A 26409-nucleotide genomic window follows, 5' to 3' on the forward strand; every position below is an offset into this window, starting at 1 on the left:
TATACAACATAAGAAATATGAGCCCAAAACCTGGGCACAAAACCAATCTTAGAGGATTTTACATATACCACCCTCCTAGGCATGTCACTGTAAGTAGGTATGTGCATATTCACATACAGAATATCCTCATCAAGGGCTGTAATTGGCCCATCCCACAGACGCTACCCGCAGTGGATGCAGGATAAGCCCCAGCACATGAATACAGGAAATCACTTCTGGGGCTGAGGGTGTGTGCGGTTCTAGAACTCTCCAGCTTTCACTTGCCCCATCACGCCCTTCTCTCTCTTTTCTGACTGGACTCTTCTCTGAAGAGTCCATGCCCATCTCTGCGGGTCCTAGTCATGGGTACTGATAGTTTTATTAGCTGGTATATGTATTGCAATGACTTGATCTTCCCAAAATAAAAGCAATGACGTTAAGGAATATTCATCCTCCCAAGGTGGAGAATGACACAATCAAACCAAAGTGTGGAAAATAAAGATTTAAAAAGAAAACTACATAGAAATGTTGCCACATGTACTTCAGATGACAGTGGTCATTGATATTAACTTGATTGACAAATGGGGGGAGAGACCAGATGATCAACATCTCACCAGTCTGCCCACTTCTCTATTTCTTGAGATCACTCATGAGCTGACATAATATTTAGCTATTTTCCAGATGCAGTTCTATTTGGTAATATCACCAAGAGCTGGTCAACTTGTCCATTATATTCTATTCTATCAGAGATATAATGCAAAGGGTACGGTAACTGTCTCAAAAATGAAACCCATCTTCATTTTTTCAAGGCACAGAAAAATGGAACACAGAAATGCACAACTGAACATCTATACAAAAGGCACAATTAACTAGATTTTGTATGAAGCAAACATTTCTAATATTGCCTGCAAACTTCCTGCAATAGCACCATCTGGGTTACTTATTTAAAATTTAGATTTCTGAGGTCTACCCCCAACCCTCTGGAACAGAATTTCAGTAACTAGGGCCCAAGATCTACATTTTAATGAACTCCCTAGTTGACCACTATGAACCAGTATTCTAGATAATTCAATGTATCTTGTTATTTTCCTTTCAACCTTGCAGAGTTATAAAATATTGGTATTTCTTACTTCTTTCAAAAATAATATAAGGTGTAAGAAATGATAATGCATTAAGACTTCAATAGGCTCTGTATGCAGTTATTTTATTTCAATGAAACATTTATATACATGTCTATTTTTTAAAAGCTTACAAATGCCCACCACCAACACTATTTTTTCAACTTGTTTAGAATCATGAACCTCTCTGACAAGTGAATGCAGCTTAACTACAATCAGCATAATTTGAGCAAGAACATCTGTTTTCTTCAGTATTTTTATTTTCATAGGCTTTACCTTAACAAGTAATGTCAGTAGTTTTGTGCAAACAGGTAACAAAAGAACATAAAAAAAAGCTGAAAACTGAGTTATTTTCTTGGGTGGATTTTAAATCTTTATGGGTTTAAAACAAGCCAATTTCATTGGTTTCAAAAGCAACACGCTCACCCACAATGATGGCCAATCAACCGTACCTCGCGCTGAGTTAAGCACAAGCTTTGTACACAAAAACCAACTCTCAGGTGAAAACAAACCAAAATTATCACCCACCTACAAGACTAGCTGTTTCTAAGTTACTACAGTCAAATGAAAACCATAGGGAAGGGATTTTTTGTTGTTGAGAAGAGAATGAGAGTAAAATGGAAAGCCTTACTTTTTGAAAAGAGCTGCAACCTTTCAGAAATCGAGGCTTTACACGGGTTACCTAATTATATGCTGTTCAGCCTAATGACGGCCCTGAAGAGAGGTGAACAGCACAAAGGCGGCAGGAGCAGGACTCTGAATAGGGCCCCCTCATCCATGTAAATTGCAAATTAGAGGCCGGCATATGTGACTCAAAACAAATATTAAGATTGACATGAGCTGCGAATTCAAACAAGAGGACACCGCAGAGCCACATAGGAGAGAAGCACAGGAGCCTGGTCACTCGGCAGATCTTCGGGAATCTCACTGCTTGGGGACAGCCCACAGGAATGGTGGGCTTACATTAAGGGTCGCAGAGCAGAAAGAGCCTGATTTTCACTCTCTGCAAGGATGTCTGAATATGGGTGGTATGACATGGGTCATTTTCCTAAGTTATTCTTTTGTAGTAGACATGTGTTCACTTTTTTTTTTTTTAATCTGACTAGCAATTTTTATTTGGAAACTGACCCTCCCTTCCTCCATGTGGTTTGGTGGGGCTATCAAATGCAGCCTACCTTCCTGGTGACAGGAGTGGCCATGTGACAAGCTGTCCAATAAGACACCCCATCCCTTTGGAAGCCATGATTAATCAAAAGGAAGACACATGACCCAAACAAGGCCAGAGTCATTTGAAGGATCTGAGTCTGGGCTGCTGTCTTTTCTTCCGGCATCAGCTGCTGAAAGGATGATTGAATTTTGGAAACACCAGCTGTTCTCTTGAGACCACCTAGACAGACTCTGTCTTCAACTGAAGTCACAGCAGCCAGCAGAGCCAAGAGATGGGGGGAGAGGAAGAGTCCTGGTGATTACGTGGAACCTCTGGATCCAGCTATGCCTGAAGGTAGCTGAATTTTCCAATTATGCAAACCAATAAATTCTCATTTATTACTTGAGCTAACTTGAGATGGACTTATCTCATTAAATATAGGAACTTCTGACTAACCTAGCCTCCATTTCATCTGTTTTTCTGCATTGTCAAATCTGCTCTTTATAGCTTCCAATAAAGATTTTAGTTCTATTAAAATCTACTGTTACATTTCTTCCTTATCTCATCATGTTCACTTTCCTCCTCAGCTTCTTTTTTCATTTCATTTTGTCATCCAGTCTCAGTTTGTTCTCTCCTTATAAGCTTTCTACCTCTGTGTCATAAGGCCATAGCTTTTGCATGCCTCCTACATTCGTGCAGAGTGTCCAGTGTACGAGGCACTGTTCTAAACCCTTTATTTCATTAAATCCTCACCCCATCTGTTGTACTGGATTGTCTATACTCAGATGGGCTCCAACAATACACCATACCAATGGAACTAGTTATCCAGAATCTTCTTCCTTGTATCGTTCTGGGTTAGACTTAGCCAATAAGAGACTCATTAGATTTTGAAAACAGAAGTGAAATGGATGCCATTATTCTTCATGTACAGCCAGACGCATGGGCAGACAAAGGATTCCCAGTGATTCTTCAGCAAGCTTTTCATATTTAGACAACAGTGATTTGAGATTCCTCAGTAAGTGAATCACTAAACTAGAGAAAAGCAACACCTCCTCCAAGACTGTCCTGGCAGTTCAAGCACTTGGAGATGAGAAGAGTGAGAACTGAGGGATGGCAGCAAGGAATAGACCACAGACAGACAGACCCCTGCAGGAGCTAAGGGTAGTGTGAGCAAACAGACATACAGGAATCAAAGCCAACTGGGCCTTTGTTACCCCGGCGGAGGTTAACATGGTTCTCGGGGAGAAGACACTAGAGAGGATATACTATATCTTTTAGGTTTGTGGGAAAGAAGTGAGTAATGTAACCTGTATTTAGTTCCATTCTTGAAACACGAGTTCATTCATTATCAAGAAATACTTTTATCATCAGCATACACTCTCACATGAGGAAGTTCTCCAGGTATCATCAAAGAGGCACGTGGACTGAAAATTCTCTTAGGTTTATTTCTGTCTGGGCATACTGTATGTAAAAAACTACTAAAGTATTAAATTGTAAATATTATTTTTATCGGAGAATGTAAACCTTTTAAGTAGTATAAGTAAATGGAGGATCTGATATGCATCAGAACACAGAAAAGTTTTCAATCTTCTAAAAGACAGAGTAAAATACAGAGCTGTATCTAGAACAGTTTATCCTTCTCATTATTGTCATTGTTTATAACAGCATTTTAGAGTGATAAAAGTTTTCTTATTCATGATTTAATTTTACCATCACAATCTTGTGAAGAAGGTGGGATTGATGTTGCTAACCATTCTGTTTTAGAGATGAACAAAATACTAATGTATCTATTTTAATACTAAATCCTAAAGCATTATTATCGTAAGTCACATCAAGGAACCACACAGAGTCATAAATGTTTTCCTAGTATCATTTTACTGATTTATCTCTGAGCTTTTTCACTTTCTGATGGAATAGAAATTTTGTCTACTGATAAGATTTTATTAACATTAAGAAAGTACATATATCATTTTTGAAAAGAACATTGAGTCTCTTGTTTCCCCTGCTGAATACTTCTTTCTAATGCACATTGAATTGATTACTGATATGGTGTTTTGGAAAAGTTTACCACTTCAATTTCATGACAAGTCTATACAGACCACATTACTTATAAAACTTAAAATGGCAGTTTAAAATTTGTTTGACTTACTTCAGAACTATTGGACTTCATGTCTCTGGTAAGATTGATGAGAACTAATAATATTACTGGGGTTTTCATTACAATCCCATCTTTAGGGAAAAGCAACAGGATAGAATACGTCCAGTTTCTCTAATTACATTAGAGAAATTTGGCAGGGGTGCATCCCTTAGGATGCAAAAGGATTTAGATTGGTTCTTTTTAATCATTTTTTGATTATAGTATCAAAAGATAGGTAGTTATATGGGTTCAGGAACCTTTTGGATCTGCCCTTCTGACCTAAATGCTTCTTAATATAAATTCCATATTGGTTTGGCCTTTTTACGAAATCTCACCTCTTTTATTTGCTTCGAATTAACTATGATATCACCATAAACTCTTAACTCACCCTTTAAAACTGGAGGGGGACCAAATAGGACTACTATTTTATGGAGTGGCTCTCCTGCAGAACCCTTTATACACACACACACACACACACACACACACACACACACATAATCTCATTTAACACTTGCTAGGGCCCAAATGAGACAAAGATCATTTCCCTGATTTTACACGAGAAAACGGAGATTTGGAGATATTCGTAACTTGTCCAAAGTCATGCAAGCAACATGTGTAAAAGCAAGCATTTAAACCCTGGTCTGACTCCAAATTCCTTTTCTATTTTTGCTACAGTGAAGGATATTCTGAGAAATATTTTTCCCCTGTTTCATGATCATTGAATTTTGGGGTGATAAGGAAGACAACTACCCCTGAGGCCTTTTACCCTTGGACCTCTCAGTTAGTCAGAGACCAGTCACCAGGAATCCTCTATCCGCCCCCACCTGCTTATTCACATCTCTAAAGGCCTAAAGGAGAGAAAGGTTCTGAAAGGGAAAGCAGTCCCTTTGGCCCATTGATGAATGTTCTAATAAAAGGTTTGGAATGGAAAGAGGGCAGAAATTAAAGGCTTTGAACCATAATTGTCCCAGTTTCTTAGGTCTCTAAGCGATATTAGAAAGCTGAGTTGGTTTGGGTAGAAGCATTAAAAAGTTAAGCAAAGATCCCGACTAGCATTGTTTCTAGGTAAATCAGATGCACATGTGACAACACATTTGATTTTACATTAAATAAGTCATTTATAGGCTTAGTGTATAGTGACATTCCACGTTATGAAAGGGTAATTCTATTAGTAAATTCTCTGCCAATGTGTTTCATTGGACTGAAGTTTTATGGGAGGCAGGGTTTGGTCTCTCATGGGGAAGATGTTGCCTCACCAACTAAACCACAAGGTACGCACTTGTTTTCCTTTGGCTTTCAAGACCTACGTTACATTTCATATTGCAGGGACAACAAATGTATTATTCTAAGTGCCTTGACTCTAGAGGAATATCAACTGCTTCACAGGTAGAATACAAATATCCTTCTCACTTTAAATCTGAGTAAACAGTCTTAAACACTTTCTAAATCCTATTATATGTACAAACTTTGCATGTAAAGGTTGAGCTGGGTAGGCAGAGGAGTGTAAGTAAATACATCCTTTTCCCATAAGTACACAGTATTGAATGTAGGAGAAAAGGGCTTTATACTCTATTCCCTCAATCCCTCAATCAAAGACCTTTTAAAAGAAAAGGCGGACTTACAATAATAACCCCCGTTCTATGATAAGGAACCTCCGTATTTGAATTTCATTGAATTATAGAGTTAGAAAGGGCCTCCCGAGGGTCCGTGTAATGCCAGCCCCCTCCCCTGCCCACCACCACCCCCTCCTTTCCTGCAGTGCGCTGGAGCCGTTGATCTGAATTCTGATGATAACCTATCTTGAGCGCATATAAAAATTTTATTTAACATCTTGACCAATAACCAGGGACCTTTAAAAGGGAGGCAGCAGGGCCTAACAGAGCAAACCGGGGATGTTGATTCTTTAGTCTCATTTTCTTCATCTACAAAATGGGAATCGGTACAGGGATTTTGTGAGAATTGGAAATGATCAAAGTCTTGGCACAGTTCTGGTACACAGCAGTGCTCGCTAAGTGGTAGTTATTATGATTATTATAGTCATTCTGTAAGCAAACTGTTCTTATAAAGCATCCCCTTAAAATGACCTTGCTGGTAATGACAGATGTAGTTTCTTCATCTCATCAATCTCAAACCATCTTAGAAAAGTGCTTTGGTATCGGCATATGTTTATACATTTGGATTAAAATGTAAAACCTCACTCAGTTTTTACTTAAGCATTGACCTATTACAATTTAATATCAGATAACTGTTGCCATACTGCAAAGGACACTCTGCACAGCTGGGACTCTGGGGGCACAGTCTCAGTAAGAGAACAAACTGGTGGGACAGACCCTGTGTGAAATGAATGACCAAGATGCTTTGAGTCCTTTTCAAAGAAAGCGAGTTTCTTGACCCAATTAGGATACTTTATCTGAGCTGATTCTAACCCATAAAGAACCTGACAAACAGTTCCTATAGTCCTTCTAGAGAGCAGAGAATTCATAACGGGGAGATTAAGCTCCCCTGAGATTTCAGGAAGAAAGTTTCCTTCTAGACCACCAGGAGAGTGGCGGTAATCAAGCAAGCCCATGAAAGCTTTGATGTTCCTGTAACTTATGACCAAAGAAGAAACTCGTTTTCCACAGGCTCACTTCCTCCCTCTTGGCTCTGCTTCTAAGCCAGCCATTAGACATCTATTACTTTCTTATTTGCCATGGGTCTTAATTTGACACTTTGTTCCCACAAGAATTCTAAAAGAACAGTAGTGGGGTACAATCTCACTAGCGTCTGTGAATGATTCTTCCCTGGGCCACTGATTTCTAATGCACTTTCTCCCCGTTCTTCTGCAATCCTAACCTGGAAACCATGGATGCCTCACCATTAAGCCAAGGAATTTCTAAGAAATGCTAATAACCCAATAGGTCCAAAGGATCCATATGTGTCTTGTTCAAAGCAGAATTTCCAATGCCTACAAGTGCCTGACATTTTAAAGGCACCAGGTTTTCATGACTGTTGACAGAATATTTCAGATGTACTTCTGACTGAACACAGAGAGATAAAAATAAAATAAATTTGAAAGTCCTTTTTGCATAGGCGTATCATAATATTTAAATTTCAACAAAATCTCCATTAGCCTTGATGTGGGTTAACCACAATTTTCCAGAAAATCATGAGAAATGGCTTCCTTACATTGCTCTGGTGTTTATTGACCTCCATGGCATGTTTGATCTCAGGTGGCTCCTTCATATGGGCGTAATCTGAGACTCCTTTGGCAGCATCATGTTTCTGTTTGTAGGCAATCTTGAAAAACACACACAGTAAACTGTTACTCTCATTTAGAGGTGTATTAAATTCTTACCTGTTAAATGTCCGTGTTCTGCTAGGATTTTATGTAGTATTTGAATACCACCACTGAAGGTCAAAGTTGCCTAAGCCTCCAAAACAAGATAATATACATAACACTTTCATTTTAGTGCTTCAGTTTAGACTCCTAATTCTAACTTTTTATTTATTTCAAAAGTCCTTAATCATATACTCGAATCCCCACGGGTACTCATTCATCTATTTTAAATCTTAGTTACCGTTTGGGGAAGTCCTCCACACCCAAGAGCTTTCAGGGTTAGAAATATTCAAGGTTTAAATCTCGGGAAAGCAACTGACAGTGCGGGGAAGGTGATCGGATGTTTAAAAGTGAATTGGTCATTTTAAAACTAATTGTTATGATTCTGTGTAGGCACAACTATGAATGTAATATTTAAATGCCCTAACCTTTGGGAGAAACTGTAACAAATTCACAGCTACGTGAAGCTCTGTCCTCTGTTAGAGAAATAAGGACCACACCGATGCCATCCATCACCACCAAGTTAAATGTGTTCCATACTTGGACGGAGAGAAGGCATGAAAATGATTCCTGCAGAAGCAGAAGCAACCGAACTCGACAAGAGAATGAGAAATTAAAGGCAATCTATAGACAGTTAACAAATTATCACCTTATTCTCAGCCTATGTCACTATCCTATTTATTTCCACAGTTTTTAATGATTTTGCTTAATTTCTGTCAAACTACTTTCTGTCTGCCCTTACTAGGACATAACTGTCTAGTTCACTGACTGCTCAAAACCTTAATAGTGCCTGGCACACAGTAACCAGTAATAAATATCTATCTGCCCGACCAGTGAATAAATGAGTGAATGAATAACTGAATGAATGAGAATAAAACAGGACTAAATGAACATATTATTTCAAAATCAATTTTAAATATATATCAAAAGTTTAATAATAAAAAGATATTAGATGGAGTTAGAATTACTTGGCCCAAGAGACTAAAGGCAATTTGAAAAGAAAAATTAGATCAGTTTTTACCAAGAACAAGGTTTAATTTTCAGTTAAAAAGAGTACAGTTAATGGTTGGACCTAGAGGGTATTATGCTAAGTGAAATAAGTCAGACTGAGAAAGACAAATACCATATAATTTCACTTACATGTGGAATCAAAAGAACAAAATAAACAAAACAAATTTTAAAAAAAGAATACAGTTAAATTTAAGGAAAAACTTTCGACCACTGTGAGCTCCTTGAGAGCTATTCCTGTATCTTACACATCTTTTAATATCCAATGCCTATCATCGTGAATGACAAAGACAAGAATTGTAATAAATGTTTAGTGGATGAATAAATAATGAGTTTGTTAAACATGCTCATGAATTTAAACTCCACATAGGCTTTAATAAACAGAGTTTACCACCCGTTTAACTCTGAGTCTAAAGAACTAAAGTGATAATGACAAAAGTAATTTTTTAAAATAAAATCATCAAATATTACCACAAAAAAGAAAGCCATCTAGGACAACTATCAATGTTTATATCCCTTCTCTGGCTCCTCCACCAAGTTTCAGTCGCCAAATTTTGAAAGCTCTGATACAAAGTTCCTCCTTTAACGAAACACAAATCTATCTCCCCATAGCTGCCTCTATTTATGCAAACAGGAAGAGTCTAGTTCACAGGACAGAACTTCAAACGTGGGAACACAGCTGTCTGCGACGTTCATGCTCACGGACTCTCTGTGTGGACTGAGGCTCCGAACACCTATAGCCCTAAATGCTCTGCTCAGCACAAATTCCAATTTATCCGTCTCTTTTTTAAGGTGCCTAGAATGTTCCAGATAGAGTCTGACTTGTCCTAATTAGAATTATTCAATTTAATCCAGACTATCATCTCTCCTGTGCTATAGGGGATTAGCACATCAATAGATCACAACGTTTCCCTTCTGATGGCTATGCTGAGATTTCTGTCAACTAATGCCCTTAAATCTTGTTCAGTCCCGCCCAGCCCTGTTCCCACATCCAATCCTGCATATTTGCTGCATTCTCAGGGCTCACACGCGGCACCTCACGTTAGCCCAGGCATAATTCATCTTATTAGAGTCTGCCTAGCGATTTAATCCATCAGGATATCTAATTCTGATGAACATATCTTTACATTTTCACCAATTAATTATGTTAAACAGGAAACCCATTAAGAACCTCCATTTGGGCTGAGAAAGTCCATTATCTCAATTCCATTACAGTCTATATTATAACTTTGGGGGGAGGGAAGAGGAGTTTAATGGGTGGTCAAGTCTATTAAGCCAAGAAAAAACTTCCATGAGATCTGTTCCTTCCACTTAAATGAAGAGCTAGCTTATGCCTGTCTCCTTTCTGCTGGATGCCTGGTTTATTTTGTATCTTAGACAGACTATCATACTTGTGATTTTTTAAGCGTAACCAAAGCAGCTGATCATTTTGTGGGTTATCACAGAAACGGTGAGTCATCAAACACGATTTTAAAACAGCACTCTTTCTTAAAAGGGCTGTGTAATTTTTACTTGCCGCATTAAAATAGTCATTTCATTTATGGCTGCTACTAAGCACCCCTTTAGAATTAAGATTACATCAAATTGGAGGCAGCTGAACTTTAATTTATCATATTAACTTTCGTCCTTAAAATAGCTAATGGAAAATTATGTCAAGCTAATAAATTTCCTGATAAATTTGATTTCTTAGAATTTATCATTATTGTGTGGCATTTCCCTAGATTGATGCTGTTTTCTTTATAACTTGGGAATTAAGGTTTCTGTGGTACGGGACTCCTAACAGCTGCAGAACACTTGGCAATAGTCTTACATACTTTGTATATAAATATGTTTATATAAGTAACACACACATTTATCTTATATGTTTGATCACATACTATGTCTTTATATTTCATATGTACATATATAAGATTACATACATTTCTAACTTACAATCTATTTTAAAACTATTATATAGGTAAATGTACTTCTGATCAATAGCACAGATGCTTCTGACACTCCTGAAACAGGACCATTGCGGCCACTATAAATAAAAACATAAGTTCTCATAAACCTCCTCAGTCCAGATGCCCGCGTAGCCCGTAATACTCTGTAATAAGGGATTATTTAGCCTTTGATTGAAATAGCCCTGGTGAGAAAGATTTCACTACTTCATGGCACAATGCATCCATTTCCAGAAGCTTTCTTTGTGATCTGTGTTTATAAAAATTTTAATGGGGAATATCTAATAAAATAGCTTCCTAAAATTTCCACATCTCCCTCTCTTTTTAAAAAGGCATTTCTTCTTATCAGTCACCTTCTATAAAGAGTATTAATCTAGCTAACTTCACCTTATTACTCCAATTTGAATGTAAGCATCCGAGAATGTTTGCAAATTGGTTTCAAGATAACATTGTGTTCCACTGTCACAAATTTAGGAGACTTTTCATTACAACCCAGAATGTCATTCAATTTCCGATTTGGCCTAGTCCTCTAATTTAGGTTAGCACAAATCTGATACTATCTGGACACAGTAAAAGGTTAGTTTAATAATCACAGACACTGTCAAATAGCTCTATGTTCTTGACTTTCTTTTTACCAGGTAAACTCTGAGAATTTCACTTTTAACAGTAATTAACTTGATGTACACAAATTTAAAGAAATGATATTACAATTACATACCATGTTTCCCTGAAAATAAGACCTAGATAGACCATCAGCTCTAATGCATCTTTTGGAGCAAAAATTAATATAAGACCCGGTCTTATATTATATAAGAAACGGTATTATATTATATTATATTATATTATATTATATTATATTATATCATATTATATTATACCCAGTCTTATATTATATTAAAATAAGATCGGGTCTTATATTAATTTTTGCTCCAAAAGACGCATTAGAGCTGATGGTCCGGCTAGGTCTTATTTTTGGGGAAACACTGTAAGTCTTAGAAATAGATATGTTATTCAAGGTCCAGGTTTTTCTTTAGCAACAAGTTCAGTGACTAATAACAACACTGCACAGCACCGCTCTTTAGGAGCACAAACATTTCATTTCCAGGGTGCATATTCTACTAAGGACAACACATGCTAACAAATGTAAGGGATAACCTACTCTGGCAAAAACAAAACAGATTTCAAAATATACAAAATGGATTATTTTTCATGTTAAGTTCTGTGTCGCACATATTTGTGTACTATAGACCTTTTCATGTGATAAAAGGCAAGAAAAATTGTGTGCTTCCAAAGCAATGAAGTATGTAAACACCTGAAAATGTGACCTTCCCAAGTTAAGTATAACAAGAACAGATCTTTTTCGTTTTCTTCTTTATTGCATAAGAGTTGCTTGTCACAAAGCAAGTGCTGTGTTATAATTATTTGCTTTATAAAGTAGTCCATCTTATCAGCAAGTGGCTAGGTGACTAGATGTGGGCAGCAAAGGGCGGGGAGGGGGTGGTGCGCATATCGGTCATGGTCAGCCAGGCACATCTTTGACACCATGTATTTTTAGCCACATGTTGCACGGCTGAGATTAGCTTACTGCCAAGTTAGGTACACAGTGGACTTTCAAATTTGTAATAGTGTAGTTAAAGATGTTCTGCAATGGATAACCATGCTCATTATTTTTCAAGAGTAATCTATTTTCAGACTATTTTACAAATATCTAGGTATCCTCTACTTAAAAGCAAAAAGATTCTGGAGAAAGAAGTAAACTTGTTTAATAAGAAAAACAGGGGAAGAAACGGTAAGAAAGAGTTGGTATAGTGTGTGTCCAAAACCAGATTCTGGAGCCAAATGCTCATGTGCTGGCTAGGCCATTTATTGGCTGTGTGACTTAGGGCAAGTTACTTAACCTCTCTGTGCTTCAGTTTTCACACCTCCAAAATGAGGAAATCTTATGGAGACGTTGTGAAGATTAAATTATATATATATATACGTATATATATACGTATATACACACATATGTGTATATATATACACGTATATATATATATGTGTGTATGTGTGTGTATATATACGTATATATATATATATGTACATATATATACATATATATATACACACACATATATATGTGTGTGTATAAAATATACTGGGGGTGCTGAAAAAATGTATATACACGACTTGTATATACACGACTTTTGTTTTTGGTATATATTGAGTATTACAATTTAATACAGCTTTTTCCTTTCTTAAAATACGTATACATATTTTTGGCACTCTCTGTATATAAAATGATATAAATATATATAAAAGCACCTGACACATAGTAAGCATTTCTATGTGTTTACTATTTATTATTTTTAACCTAAAATGTAGCATGAAGAATATAAACTATGTAAAAGGAAATATTTCCTTAGAAAGGAAATCAACAAATTGAATAAAAAATCCATTTTATAAATATTTATTAAGTACTTCTTATGCGCTAGGGACTGTTCTAAGCACAGCAGGGAAGCAGGGAATGAGACAGATGAGGTCCCTACTCTCGTGTCACTTAGGGAGCCACGTAACAGATTAATGAAGTTTAAAAAAAATCTAATTGTGCTATGAAGAAAACAAGATAATAGGATGAGTCAGAAAGGGGTGAAATATTCTAGTTTGAAATTCTGTTTTAAGAAATAGAACAAATTAAAAGCATTAAGTATTCCTTACTTGTTGATATACTATAAAGGGAAAATTACTCCTAAACTCTTGTGGATTCAAAATAAATTTGCATGATGACAGTTCTTAGGTTTGTCTGCAACTTACAATGACTGAAATAGCCACTTCTACCTGATGGAGGCTCTTTTTGGTAGCCTGAGGTATTCTTAAATGAAAAACACAATTCACAGAAAAGGAAATTCAGGAACCACTTTATCTAATGGATGGACCACAGTCCTTCGCATCCTGAATTTAACCAGTAACTTTTTATGTGACTTTTAATAAGCTACTGGAATGTTTCCCACTTAGAGATCACACCAAAATCAGAGACTAGTTTAATATTTACTGTAAGGTTGCAATCTAAGTGACCTGTCTAAGCAAAATTCAATTTTGTTCTATTAATAGCTGTGAATGTGATTAGGGAAAACAGCATCATGTGACTAACAGAAATTTGCTTATCCTTTTCATTTGCTACAATTCCACCAGCAGCAACTGACAGGCCATGAATCAGTTGCTTCCAGTTTTCATTCAGTATGTATTCCTGAAGATAGACAACTGTTTTAAATGCTAAATAATTTATATTAGGTTATAAGTTTATATCCACACAATCATATAACAATATAGGAAAACCGCACCTCACTCTGAAGCTGGGTAACTTCTCTTGCAAAGACGCTGTCAATTGTGGCTGGCATCTGCTTATAAAGAGAATTGGAAAGGTCCGCCTTAATGGTGCCTTTGTATTTTGTCTGGAGGAGAGGGAAAGGAAAAAATAAATATTCATTTCTCTTACTTGAATATGGAAAGAAAATAAAAAGCAACTTTCTTCAGAGACAGAATTAATTTAAAAATCTGAAGACCATTTGAAACTTAGATACTGGACCTGACAAATATATTTTGAAGAAATGTAAATCCAATTTATCATGGAGAAAGCTTTAAACAAAACAAGCAAGAAAAAAAAAAAAGATCGTTTTTCTATTTAAACCCATGCACATTTCTAAAAGTAAATCTATTTGTGTATATTGACAGTTTCATATGGTTGGATCAGTGAAGAAAAATCTGAGAGCGATGAGACATTTGAGTTGCTCCAGGAAATATTATACAAGTTGTCAGAAAAGACTACCTAGAACCTGAATGCAAAGCACAGAATTCCGTGTTTCAAACCTCCTTAACCTCTTTCTACCACGATGGGCAGTGGGGTGCTTTTTGGCTTTTCCTGTGCCTTCCTACCGCCAATCTACACTGCCCCTAGGTGATCTCAGTCACCATTTCCTCTTGGGAAGATTAAGTTCAAAGTAACACAACAGATTACCCACTTCCATTTTTTTTTCTTTTTTTGCTCTGCAGTTAACTCCTTCAGGAAAACGAATCAATTAATAACTAAGAACATCAAGAATTTCTCTACAAGGCAAAGTAACAGCTAACACAAATAAACAAAACCGTGTTTTTCCACACTCTGTCGACAAGTCCCTGATATGACTCCCGCTCAGAGCCAGATTTGAGCGTTGATTTATTGAGCATGTAGCCTGTGTAAACCTTGTGTTCCCACAACTCTTTGGATTTGAGTACTTAATAAAAGAAAATTTACCAATTTTCCTCACAATGTTTTCTTGTTAGTAGAAATAATCCTGAGAATATCATGTTGATCTTTTTCCAACATATGAAACACTAGAGGTCAGCCATTTATAATACTATTTTATTCATTCTCTTGTCAAGTTTATCTCCTCTAAGTGATCTATTCACAGACTACAGAAATGCCTCATCACCGAAATCACTGTCAACACTGTGCTTTTCAATGCCACACATACTGGGGTCCTAAATGCTCTCAGAAAGAGACTATATGATTTTTCAGCTGGAAAATGAATGTAGTGCATTTCTCACTCTGTGGTTTCATAATAGCTATCTCCATTGAACTGATCCTAGTCAAAAATAGTTTAAATTGATTTAGAATTACTTACGAAAAATACCACATTTTATGGTAGCAGCTGGTAAATTTTACTTATTTTCAAAATGATAATTTAGAACTAATAAGTCTGTTAGGAGAACAATAATAGAACTGCTAAGACTATTTTGCCAGTACTTCCTACTTATTGAATAAAAATATATTTTTTTTCAAGAGTATTTCTATGTAAATAAGGCTCAGAGGCAAAATACAGACATATGTCATAAAATATATCAAACATCCGAGTAGACAGTAACATATGTCAATGTACACGAGTTAATTGGTAGTACACAGAATTACATAATTATATAGATATTACCAACATTCAGTGGTGTTTTTTAAAATAGCATTCTCCAACTTTAATAGAAAAAGAAACTGCAAGCCATTTTGCAAGTGTTTGATACCTTACCTCAGAAATAAAAGCACCAATATGTTTTACATGGTTTAGCATAGGAGTGTCCGTCACAAATGTACACTTGTCCTTAGACTTTTTATATTCTTCTTTATAATGGATCTAAAAAAGACAATAATTCACACGAGAGAGAAAGAAGAAAAATAATTGAATGCTCCATTTTTTAACAGAAGAATTACCTTGAGAAAGTTCATTTTCTGAAGTAAATACTATCCAATGTGGAATGACATTCAAAAGAAGCCAAATCACATAAACTGATATCTAGCACAAAATTGCAAAAATGGTAAGGCATAATCAAGAAACCCTCTTCTTTAGATAAACAAGGGTCCAGTTATCATCAAGGATCACGTGTGTTGGGCCCACAATGATTTATGGGTCCTGTTGCCCGGTGTGCTCAGTGTAATTATTAAATATTCTACATTTAACTTGCACAAGTGTACCAGTTTATTGTTACTTCTAAGCCATGGTCAAACAGAAACATAGCTGCCCACCTCTAGGTTTTAAACAAGTACTTATCAGGATAGATGTAACCATTTAAGAAGTAGAAGCAGAAATTAAACAAATGGAGATAACTATTAGCATCATTACCTAGACACACTGGATTAGAGGAAGGGGCTTAAATTGTGGCCACAATGGGCTTCCTGTTACTAATTAATTCCACTCAAATCAAACTGACCCAATTTATGAGCACCCATAGGCCACCCATCCTCCTTCCCTCCCCCAACAAGAGCAGAACCTGCCCAGAAAGCTTGCCACATGGTGGAGATCATTCCACCAGGTCCCCTTGCTGTGAGTAAGCAGATGAACAAGGAAAAGACCAGAGAGGCTTTGCTGAGAATGCTCATTTCTCCCTCTTGAACTCACTAGGAAAACGAGCTACTCCTTTCTCCTTGGAGAGAGGCCAGAATTGTTACTCTGGGGAAAGACCCCGCCTGGACACATAAGCCAAAAAGAAGTCAAGAACTCTGGAGAATGACCTAAAACGTCATCCCACTGTCATGCTACTTGCAGCCCAATCTTAAAACTGGGAAGGCAACATTTATGACTAGTTGAGAGGATGAAGGCAATTTGCTAAAAGTTATATCACCCTGTAATAGAGCCATGTTTATCTGTCCAAGACTCTAAATACTTAGGCTGGAAAAAAAAAGTCCCAGTTCAGATGATAAATTACATGGTCTCCTTAATTATAACCTATAAATGAAGTTTAATTCTAAATACTATCCAGTTCTTAAAGGACATGGCTCATATTGATGTTACACAAATATTACACAGGGATTTTATGCAAACCTGATCTGAAGGGCATTATTTGACCATAACCAGATATGAACATGTTAAGAAACGTTATTTCAAAATACCGTATTTCACTGCTGTGGCTCTCAGATATTACATGCCTACCACATTAAACATTTGTTTTATTCATGAAATCAACATTAGAACATATTTATCTGAACACTAAATTACTTTTTTTTTTCTTCTAGAGATTGGCCATAATTTTAGGTCTCTGCAAATCACCCTCCTCAGTCACTAGTAATTAAGCCGTTAATGGCAGTATGATAAATAGTAGGCTATTTTGATCATAAGGAGGAAAAGAGAAGTATCTCCGTTATGTAATTAAGTGTGAGAGAAAATAACCTATCATTAGGCTTAAGTCTGCCTCATTATTTTTATCTTTTGCCACCATCTTTTCCCTCTCACATTCACATTCTTCACTGCAGTGGTATGTGCTACAGCTACAGACCTCATGATAAGCTCTGACCTGAGCAGAATGTTCAGGACAGGATAAGGGTGAAGTTGTTACTTCCTTTGCTATGCAGAGACAAATAGTTCAGTCTTAAGTGTGGTCTCCATTCCTTTGGTCATTATTTAAAAGATACATACACACACACGTACATTTCCAATTTCTAATGAATTGTACTATATGAATGACGATAAGCAAATGATACTAAATTTTTATATAAAGATGTCACATATTAGTAGCCTTCCTATACTAATAAAAGAGATGAAACTTCACCAATGACTGGCACAAAGTCTTACCTAAAATAAAAATCACTGAGTAGACAGCCACTTCCTAATACAACCATCACCCTATCTATTGGATAGATTGCCTGTCCAACACCCATCTTTCCTAATAATAGAACCCAAATGTACTTATGAGAGTAGCCAGGCCCCTACCCCAGCCCCAGGGGACAAACTGCTCTAAACCAGGCATGGTTTTATCATTCCCCTTGGCCAGTCATTAGCCTGGGGAGGCCAGACACCCAGCTCTGGCCACGAGACATTAATGGAGTCTCCCAGCAGTGGTCTGGTGTTTCTGGCATAGCCTTTGGACACTTTGCCCCTCTACCTGATTTGATGCCCCAAAATCACAGGGATGCAGCAGCAATAAGCCACCATACTAATAATGACAGAGCAGAAGGAAAAGAACCTGAGAATCTGATAGCATCCACTATGCCAAGATTGGACCCCCTACATCCAGGCTTCATGTGTGAAAAAAATAAACATATACCGGGAGTGCCAAAAAAAAATGTATACAAGTGGATGCTTTGGTCAATGTTGCTCAAGCAGTGGTTCGCCATAATCAGAAGTGTCTGGATGCTGATGGTAACCACTTTGAGCACCTCTTGTAATTGCAGAAGTCAACCATGACTTATATTCTTCTTTTGTTATTAGTATATATTAAATATTATAATTTTAATACAGTTTTCCTTTCTTAAAATTGTTGTGTGTGTGTGTGTGTGTGTGTGTGTGTGGTGTTTTTTTTTTGGGCACTCTGTATTTGTTAAACTTCTGTGCCAAGGTTTCCTATTACCTGCAGCCATTTGTACTCATAATCAATACACCATCCAAGATACTTTCTGATTGAGAAAGAAGGAGCAAAGTTGATGACTTAATGAACATTAAGATGTCCTCCCAATATTTATTTTATTCTTTGATCTTACTATTAATCCCACCATGTCTCAACTACAATGAGAGTTAAATTACTTCAGTGGTGCTTCCTCCTTCTTGCCTAGTTTCTTTCACTTAGTAGGAGATTAGCTAATGGCTGAAATTGGATGGCAGATGTAAAAATGTTTGAAGATATTTCTTTTTACAAGCATTCTTAACCAAAAGTACCCAGGAAGTCTTTTCACAAATGGAGCCACATTGGCTAAATGCAGTAAACCCCGGAAGAAAGAACCATGCTCTTAACTGGATGCTCACAGCCAAGGCTGCTCTCCCAAGTGCTCCAGCAGTTGGACCTTTCTCTGGAGGGGTAACCACTAATCTAATATCTTCAGCTTTGGAAGGATTTACACACAACAAACAATGCTCATTTGACTGGAAAAATGTTCTTTCTGCTGCCATGCACGTGAACACCCTAAGTCAGAGGCTTCATGCAGATGTGGCCAAATCTGCTCTGCAGAGACTTTACACTGAATTTACAAGAAACATACAAAAGATCCCCTTTCACCTAATATTTTTATGATACCTGACAAAAGGCTCCTCGATCCATGATGCCAACTGCTCAAAATAGTCAATAGGTTTGATTTATTCAAGAGATTGATTCGATAGTTGACTAACAGGACAAAATAACACAGAAAAGATATCTGGAGAAATAAAAAGCATGTGGTTAACAGAAAAACAAAAGAGGCTGTCTCAGAGGACCACCTGTCTTCTAGACTGGGAAGTGAGTTACACAGAGGGAAACCCCACGATACAGGCCAGGCAAGTGCAAACCAGAAACAAGGTGGAGCAAAGAAAAATTGAAAAATGCCTTGTATTGATCCCCAAAGTGAAGCCACCTGACCTGGAAAATGGAGAATTCTAAGCAGTACAGGCCTCCAAGGACTTCCCTCTAGACCAAACTCATTTAACATTTTAATCAATTATCTGGCAAGGGCATGATACAGCAAAGTCTACAGGTCTGCTGATGACCCCGAGCTCTCAGGGAGAGTGAAACGGCAAAATGAAAGCCATGAACTGGGGAGGCTTTCAAAGGGCCGTGCCTCAGGGCAGACAACTACAGATGACATTCATCCCTAGCAAGGTGAAAATCATTCAAGCTACTATTTAAAGATGATAGGCCCTAAGCAATCAGCTACAAGTCAAAATGTAGGCCTGAAAATGGCTGAGAATGATGTCCAACAGCTCTCTGCAGCCTCCAAGTCCAGGAAACTCTAAATATTATCACAAAGCATTGAGGGAGCAAAAGGGAACATCGTCCCACCCTATACACAATCACAGACCACACACACCTGGACTGCTGGGCACAGATCTGGTCATCACACCCCAATAAAGACCTATGCAAGCTAGAAGAGGTACAAAGAAAGACAGAATGAAAGGCTGCTCCATGAAAAGAAACCCACAAAACTTCCCTTTTTATCTAACAAAATGGAGCAGAGTAATGAGTGGCTACCAGCCATGCTCTGGACTTAGCTGGACCTAAGCCTGAATCTTGTCCCTACCCCTGACTAGCCAGGTGGCCGTGGGCAAGCTACTGGGCCTTAGGTTGTACCACCTCTGAACTGAGGCTCATAGAACCTATGCCAGTGGTTCATTGTGGCACAGAACACAACGTCTGCCACACGGCAGGAAAGAAAGGACGTCATGGTGGCCAAGGCTTAGGAGTCAGACAGCCCTTGCTTCAAATCCCATGTCTGTGGTTCACTAGCTGTGTGATTTGATCAACAATGGGAGACTGCTTCTTAAAGCTTCAGGATGTGGGACTGTACGAGCAGGCAAAAATATACCAAGTTCTCTTGGTGACATAGGCTGTAGACAGATTGCCTTCAAACAAACAAAAAGGCTCGGGTAAGCACATGGAAGCCCCTTCAGAATATAATGAATTAGAAAACAAAACTAAGGGACTTGAAGGTTTGTCTTTAAATTGAAGTTTGGGACCAGGAAAAAGACCAGTGTACGGCTAAGAGAGAGGGTTTTGTGTTCAAGTCCTACTGCCCACTGCTTAACTGTGTGACCCAGGCAAGTTACTGAGTGTCTCTGAGCCTTTACTTCCTTACCTCTAAAATGGGAAAAATAATAGAACCTACCTCACAAGCTGCAATGCCTGGCAGGGGTATGATTCCCACCATCCTTTGGTTCTTTCTGACAAATTACAAGGCAGCACAGAGTTATACATAAACCGAGGTTGCATGGATACAAGTCATTTACACAGGTAGTAGTTAGTAACAGCTAGCATTTCTTGAGTACCCACAATGTTCCAGTTTACTAAACATTTCAGATGTGTCACTATTACTCAGTCTTATTATTACACATGTCCCGCTTAAGGGACTGAGCTCAGCCAGCCTGCCCAAGGTTACTGTTGATTCAAACAGGTTGACTTCAGAGAACTTGCCAGAACACTACCCCACTGCCCAGGATTGAATTCCTTTAACTGCCCAGGATTGAAAATAAACATTTGTAAAATATTCTGATCACTCTGTTCATTCACAACAGAACAACCATTATTGTTCTCACCTCTCTAAATACGGATGCAGGCATCTATTCACTTTCCATGCTCCATCTTTCTTCTGTCCCAGCAATTCCCTTACAAAGGTTTTAATGATAGTCTAAACTCTCATCCCTAGTGAGCAATACTTTTCCTTGTGCTTCCAGAATTCTAATTTACTGTAAAAATATGTGACTTAACTCTATAATTCTAGGATTCCCTTGAAATATAAACCAATCCCAGTTAATGAAAAAAGTCACAACAAAAACGTTCCTTTTCACTGATATCATCATCATCATCATCATTTAGTTCAGGGTTCTTAGCACGTCATTCAGTTATCCATGTATCCTATATTGGATATCAACATTATATGCACATAGGTGCTATACGTACTTTTCTGGTTTGGAAAACTATTGCGTTCATCAGATGCCTCAAAAAGTCCCCAAAATGGTTTTTTTTAAATCATTCATTTAGGCAGACATCCTCTCAAAACAAATTACATCATTATACAAATTGTAAAAGGCTTTGTGTTCTCGAAAGGAATATTCTCTCAATTCAATGCTTTATGAATGCTGTGCGAAAACCCTAAAGCACAGCATTCTGCTTCTGCAGACATTCTCTTTATGGGTGACCTTGGGGAAACCACCTAAAATTTCTGGACTCAATTCCATGATCTGGAAAATAATTGTGTCTTAATAGACGATTTCAAGGTTTTTCTCTCCGGCTCTATGATTCCATGACGTAATAGTGCCACCCATGCAATGCAAAATAAGACAGAAATTGCATAAGCCACTTACATCACTAATGAGTTCAGTGCATTTTCTGGCCAATTCCATGCTCAGGTCTTCAATAACAGGCTTAAAGAATACCTATCCGGAAAAAAGGGAAAGGAAACATATTTCTAATCATCAACTGAGAGGAACAAATACCCTTCTTCAGTAGGTGCTTGCCCACTCACCTTGTCGTCTTCATTTTCGTCTTCCTCTGTATTTTCCTCTTCAGTTTCATCTTTTACATCCTCAGATACAGGGACCCTCATTTTTACCCTCTCTGTCTATGCATGTAGTTTGTAATTCACTAATGTAGCACTTTTTATGTACTGCAGCACTCTTGAGTCTGGTGTTTGGCAGAAATGAGCTTACCCAGGCCTCCTCCCTATTTAGCTCACACTTCACTCTCCTTATCACAACTCTGTGTGAGTGGATGGAACAGATGCCGGAGGTCGGCTAGGACTCGCCTCCCAAGTGGAAGTAACATTTTAACAGGCAAAATTCCATTTTATGAAAATGTAAAGTCAACCTTCTTTGAACGGGTTAAGAAATCCAGAAAAGACAATTTATTTACATTTTACTTATTCAATTCACAAAAGAGCTTGAAAAAGACTTCACGGTTCTGGGAAAAACTACTTAGCTATCACATTCAAGATAGCACAGTCCAAAGCCTGTTATCGCAAAGATTCCTCAATTCCTTCTAAATAAAGCTCTCACTGGAATATCAGACATAGCTCTGATCTGCTATCGTGAATCTGGATCATTCAAACTCATTTCACTAATCTAAATTAAATATTTTAAGAGACATATATGTACTTCTCACATTCTAAAAAATACTTTATATTTGCTGATTAAAGGCTAGTAATTTATTATGAAAAGACCTTTGAGCCCTTCAACGAATCTATTCTGACTTAATTATGACTTTTAATCTTATACTGCTATATTATTTTAATTATAATCATCATTAAACATGAGAAGTTGCAGTGAACATAGGTTGGTATATCATTTAAGAATTCTACAAATATCATTGGTTCAAAAAATAACAGTCATACTCTTTGAATTCTGCCCATTGTGTCAAATTTACAAATTCATTAGTTACTTGTATATTCCTGAGTATGCAATACATTTGGAAAACTTGGGAAAAATGAACTATTACAGTGATGACATGTACCACAATACAATAATGTGGCACATGTCATCAGTTATATAATTTAAAATACATGGTATTTCTCAAAACAAGTCCTTTAATGTCAATTTAGGCAATTCTAAGACTCTGTCCAGCTTATAATTTATCAATGAAATCCTAGGATTTAAATCCTAGGTTTTTAAGTCTTAGACTAAATTAATACAGCCACAGCATATCATGTGTTGCACATAAAAAATACCCTATTGTGAATAATGAAAGTAATTACATAAAATACAATTTTATTCGAAATAATACATCATCCTAAGTAACCAAATATAATGCTGCTTTCTCTTGATAGCATATCCAGTTTGACATTTATTTTTTTAATTGCTTTGGCCTTGCCTAAACTAAAATTCTGACAAGGAAATTTGTACAGTCATCATATATAGATTATTTCTCAAATTGTGTTCCATGAGGCTAAAGTTTATGAATACTCTGGAGGGGAAAATGGGATTCTTAAATAAACATGTTTCGGGAAACCTGTGTACCAGTATCTGCCTCAGCCACTTAGAGATCCACATGGCATAATCACACATTAGAAGCTCTGAGAAGACCTTCGACCAAGAAAAATATTTAAATTTGCTTAATCCAGCATTCCCCAAACATGAAATCCTACCCATCTAATCTAATCTAACCTATCTATCTACTTAGCTGCCTACCTACCTATTTTTTAATGATACCCAATACTCCAGAAAACTACCATTCTTTTGTGAAGTATTACTTAGGGAAACACTGTTCTATTCTGGAAAAAAAAAAAAAATATATATATATATATATATATATATGGTGTTCTAGAAGAGTCATTGGTCTTTTCATGAAACAGTTTTTGATACAATCTAACTTATAGTATCATATATCCTGCTTACCAAAAAATGCCAGAAACAAATGTCCCACAGGTGCTGAATTTGGAAAACAACATAAAAATAATAGCCATGTCATGCTAGTGTAGAGAATTCTACACAAATTCTCCTTATTTTGTGGTTCTTCCATAAAGGAGCAAAAGGTGTGGACTCTGACTGATTCCATCAAGTACTCTGCCAGGATAATCTAATATTCTATAGATCTGTTACATTATCTTTATTTGGAAACAAGGAAGAACTTTTTCTATAAGCTTTTCTTGCAAATTTCTAGAAGTATAGGGAGAAAAATCTTGCCATAGCTGCCTAAGATGCACCTCTTAGCTAGTGTTTGAGGTGACAATTCTTGTGTTCGAGGTCACAATACTAGTGTTCGAGGTCACAATACTAGTGTTTGAAGTATCAATACTAGTGTTTGAGGTATCAATACTAGTGTTTGAGGTAACAATACTAGTGTTTGAGGTATCAATACTTGTGTTCAAGGTGACAATATTAGTGTTCAAGTTGACAATACTTGTGTTTGAGGTGACCATACTAGTGTTCGAGGTGATAATACTTGTGTTTGAGGTGACAATACTAGTGTTTGAGGTAACAATACTAGTGTTTGAGGTATCAATACTAGTGTTTGAGGTATCAATACGAGTGTTTGAGGTGACAATACTTGTGTTTGAGGTATCAATACTTGTGTTCAAGGTGACAATACTAGTGTTCGAGTTGACAATACTTGTGTTTGAGGTGACAATACTAGTGTTTGAGGTATCAATCCTAGTGTTTGAGGTGACAATACAAGTGTTTGAGGTGACAATACTTGTGTTTGAGGTGACAAGACTTGTGTTTGAGGTCACAATACTAGTGTTTGAGGTAATAATACTTGTGTATGAGGTAACAATACTTGTGTTGCTCATGGTGATATCTCTTCCCCATGGTGAATTACCTTCATCAGACTGCAACGGCTGCTTTTTCTCATTTTCCATCATGTAATAAGTTCTTACTGGCTCTCCACTGTGCTGGAAGAAAATAATCTGTTGAGATTATGCACGAAAGTTTTAAAAGCAAAACCCAATACCATATGCAGTGTGAACACAAATTTTGCATTTGAGATTTTAGAATCAGAATTTTAAAGCCACAGGGATCCTTAAGAAATCAAGCCTGCTGAAGCCCTCTCTTTTACAGAGGACAAAAGTAAGGGCAAGAGAAATTAATTATTTGTCTTATTTACAAAGTTATTCAATGGAGCACTAGGACCAGAATTTAAGTAAAGTCCAACATTCATATATTCATGTAAGTGTTGTTATGCCAGGGACTGTGCTTGGTGTTAGAGATGCAATGGTGAGTAAAACATACTTAGTGCTAAGATAAGGTAGAAAATAACAAACCCATCATTCAAGACTTGATGGAAGAACTCTTTAATGGATTGTTTGGCAAGCTAGATACATTATTACTTTTGATTGAATACATTTTTCCTTTCACCTATAGGTATAATACAAAATTCATGTCAAGTTTTAAGTCCTGCATTTTATCACAGCAAAGCACTCTTGTCAATAGCTCCAAAATGTGACTCAGGAATAAAAATAAATTGTTCTTCATGGATAGCTATCATGTTTCAAAATTCCCTATCATCCTTTTTTTTTTAAAAAAAAAAAAAAAGTTAAATGTTATATTTTAATGCATGTTTTCACTTTGGGGCACCTCAAAAAGGGAGTATCTGTATAGTTGCTAATCCCTTTTACTTACTGAGCATTTCATTTTATGTTGTCTACTTTTTGTTTAGTACTAGATCCATGCGCTGACCAGAATGAGACCAACATGAGGATCACATTACTTACAGCTAGACCCCCTACTTCCAGGTCTGGCTCTTCCACATCCTCTAGGACAAATTACTTAATCCTTCTCTAACTCTCCATAGTTAAAAACAGAAAAACTGAATTATCAGAAGTTAATAAAAGAAAAGCAACTTACAAATAGCAAAGGCCCTTACAAACACAAGAGTTTTTAACTATCAAATAAAGGTACACCGTTCCAGGAAAAGCACCTGATATGAAAGAATCTTCTCATTTGAAAGGTAAAACTCTATACCACCAATATGTTTTTTAAGGCCAGAAGGACCTACTAGAGCATAGCAGCCAAAAGATAAGAGCTAATTTGTGTGTTATAATACAGAAGGTTTTGATCTTTTTAGAGTTTGATGTTTATGTGTATTTCCATAGAAAATGCAGTCCCTAGGATAATTCAGGTCTCAGGGACACAGCCCCTGGCCAAGGAAACCGGCTATACTGCTATCGTGAGTCATATAGTACTTTGTCTTCAGTGCTCTGAAGGTCACATGAGACAAGAATCTCTTCAGTTCTGACAAATATGTCATACTTATTTCACTTTTTTCTCCTTTTTGTTTCTTTACAGTGATAGAAAATGTGTTTTTCCACAACATGATGACTGACTTGCAAATAAAAATCCGTATGAACAACTGAAATAGTAGACTGA

General features: G+C 37.0%; 1 protein-coding gene across 10 annotated transcripts in view; it reads right to left on the reverse strand.

The window, feature by feature from the left end:
• Positions 1 to 26409, reverse strand: part of NEBL (nebulette) — a 341852-nt gene that overhangs the window by 82687 nt on the left and 232756 nt on the right. For 4 of the 10 annotated variants that reach the window (XM_074324854.1, XM_074324853.1, XM_074324857.1 and 1 more), the window contains exons 1-5: positions 22074 to 22260; positions 21913 to 21984; positions 15685 to 15789; positions 13972 to 14082; positions 7550 to 7660 (exon numbers count right to left, since the gene is read on the reverse strand). The exons of 2 other annotated variants lie outside the window; for them this stretch is intronic. In XM_074324854.1, coding sequence (XP_074180955.1) covers positions 7550 to 7660; positions 13972 to 14082; positions 15685 to 15789; positions 21913 to 21984; positions 22074 to 22154 — 480 coding nt within the window. In that variant the 5' untranslated portion in view covers positions 22155 to 22260. Of the gene's footprint in view, positions 1 to 7549; positions 7661 to 13971; positions 14083 to 15684; positions 15790 to 20717; positions 20773 to 21912; positions 21985 to 22073; positions 22261 to 24862; positions 24936 to 26409 lie in introns of those variants that run through there. 4 more of the 10 variants (XM_074324852.1, XM_074324851.1, XM_074324855.1 and 1 more) reach the window with 4 other exon arrangements.

The sequence above is a fragment of the Rhinolophus sinicus genome, linkage group LG02 (genome assembly GCF_036562045.2).
Source record: "Rhinolophus sinicus isolate RSC01 linkage group LG02, ASM3656204v1, whole genome shotgun sequence".
Taxonomy (NCBI): Eukaryota; Metazoa; Chordata; class Mammalia; order Chiroptera; family Rhinolophidae; genus Rhinolophus; species Rhinolophus sinicus.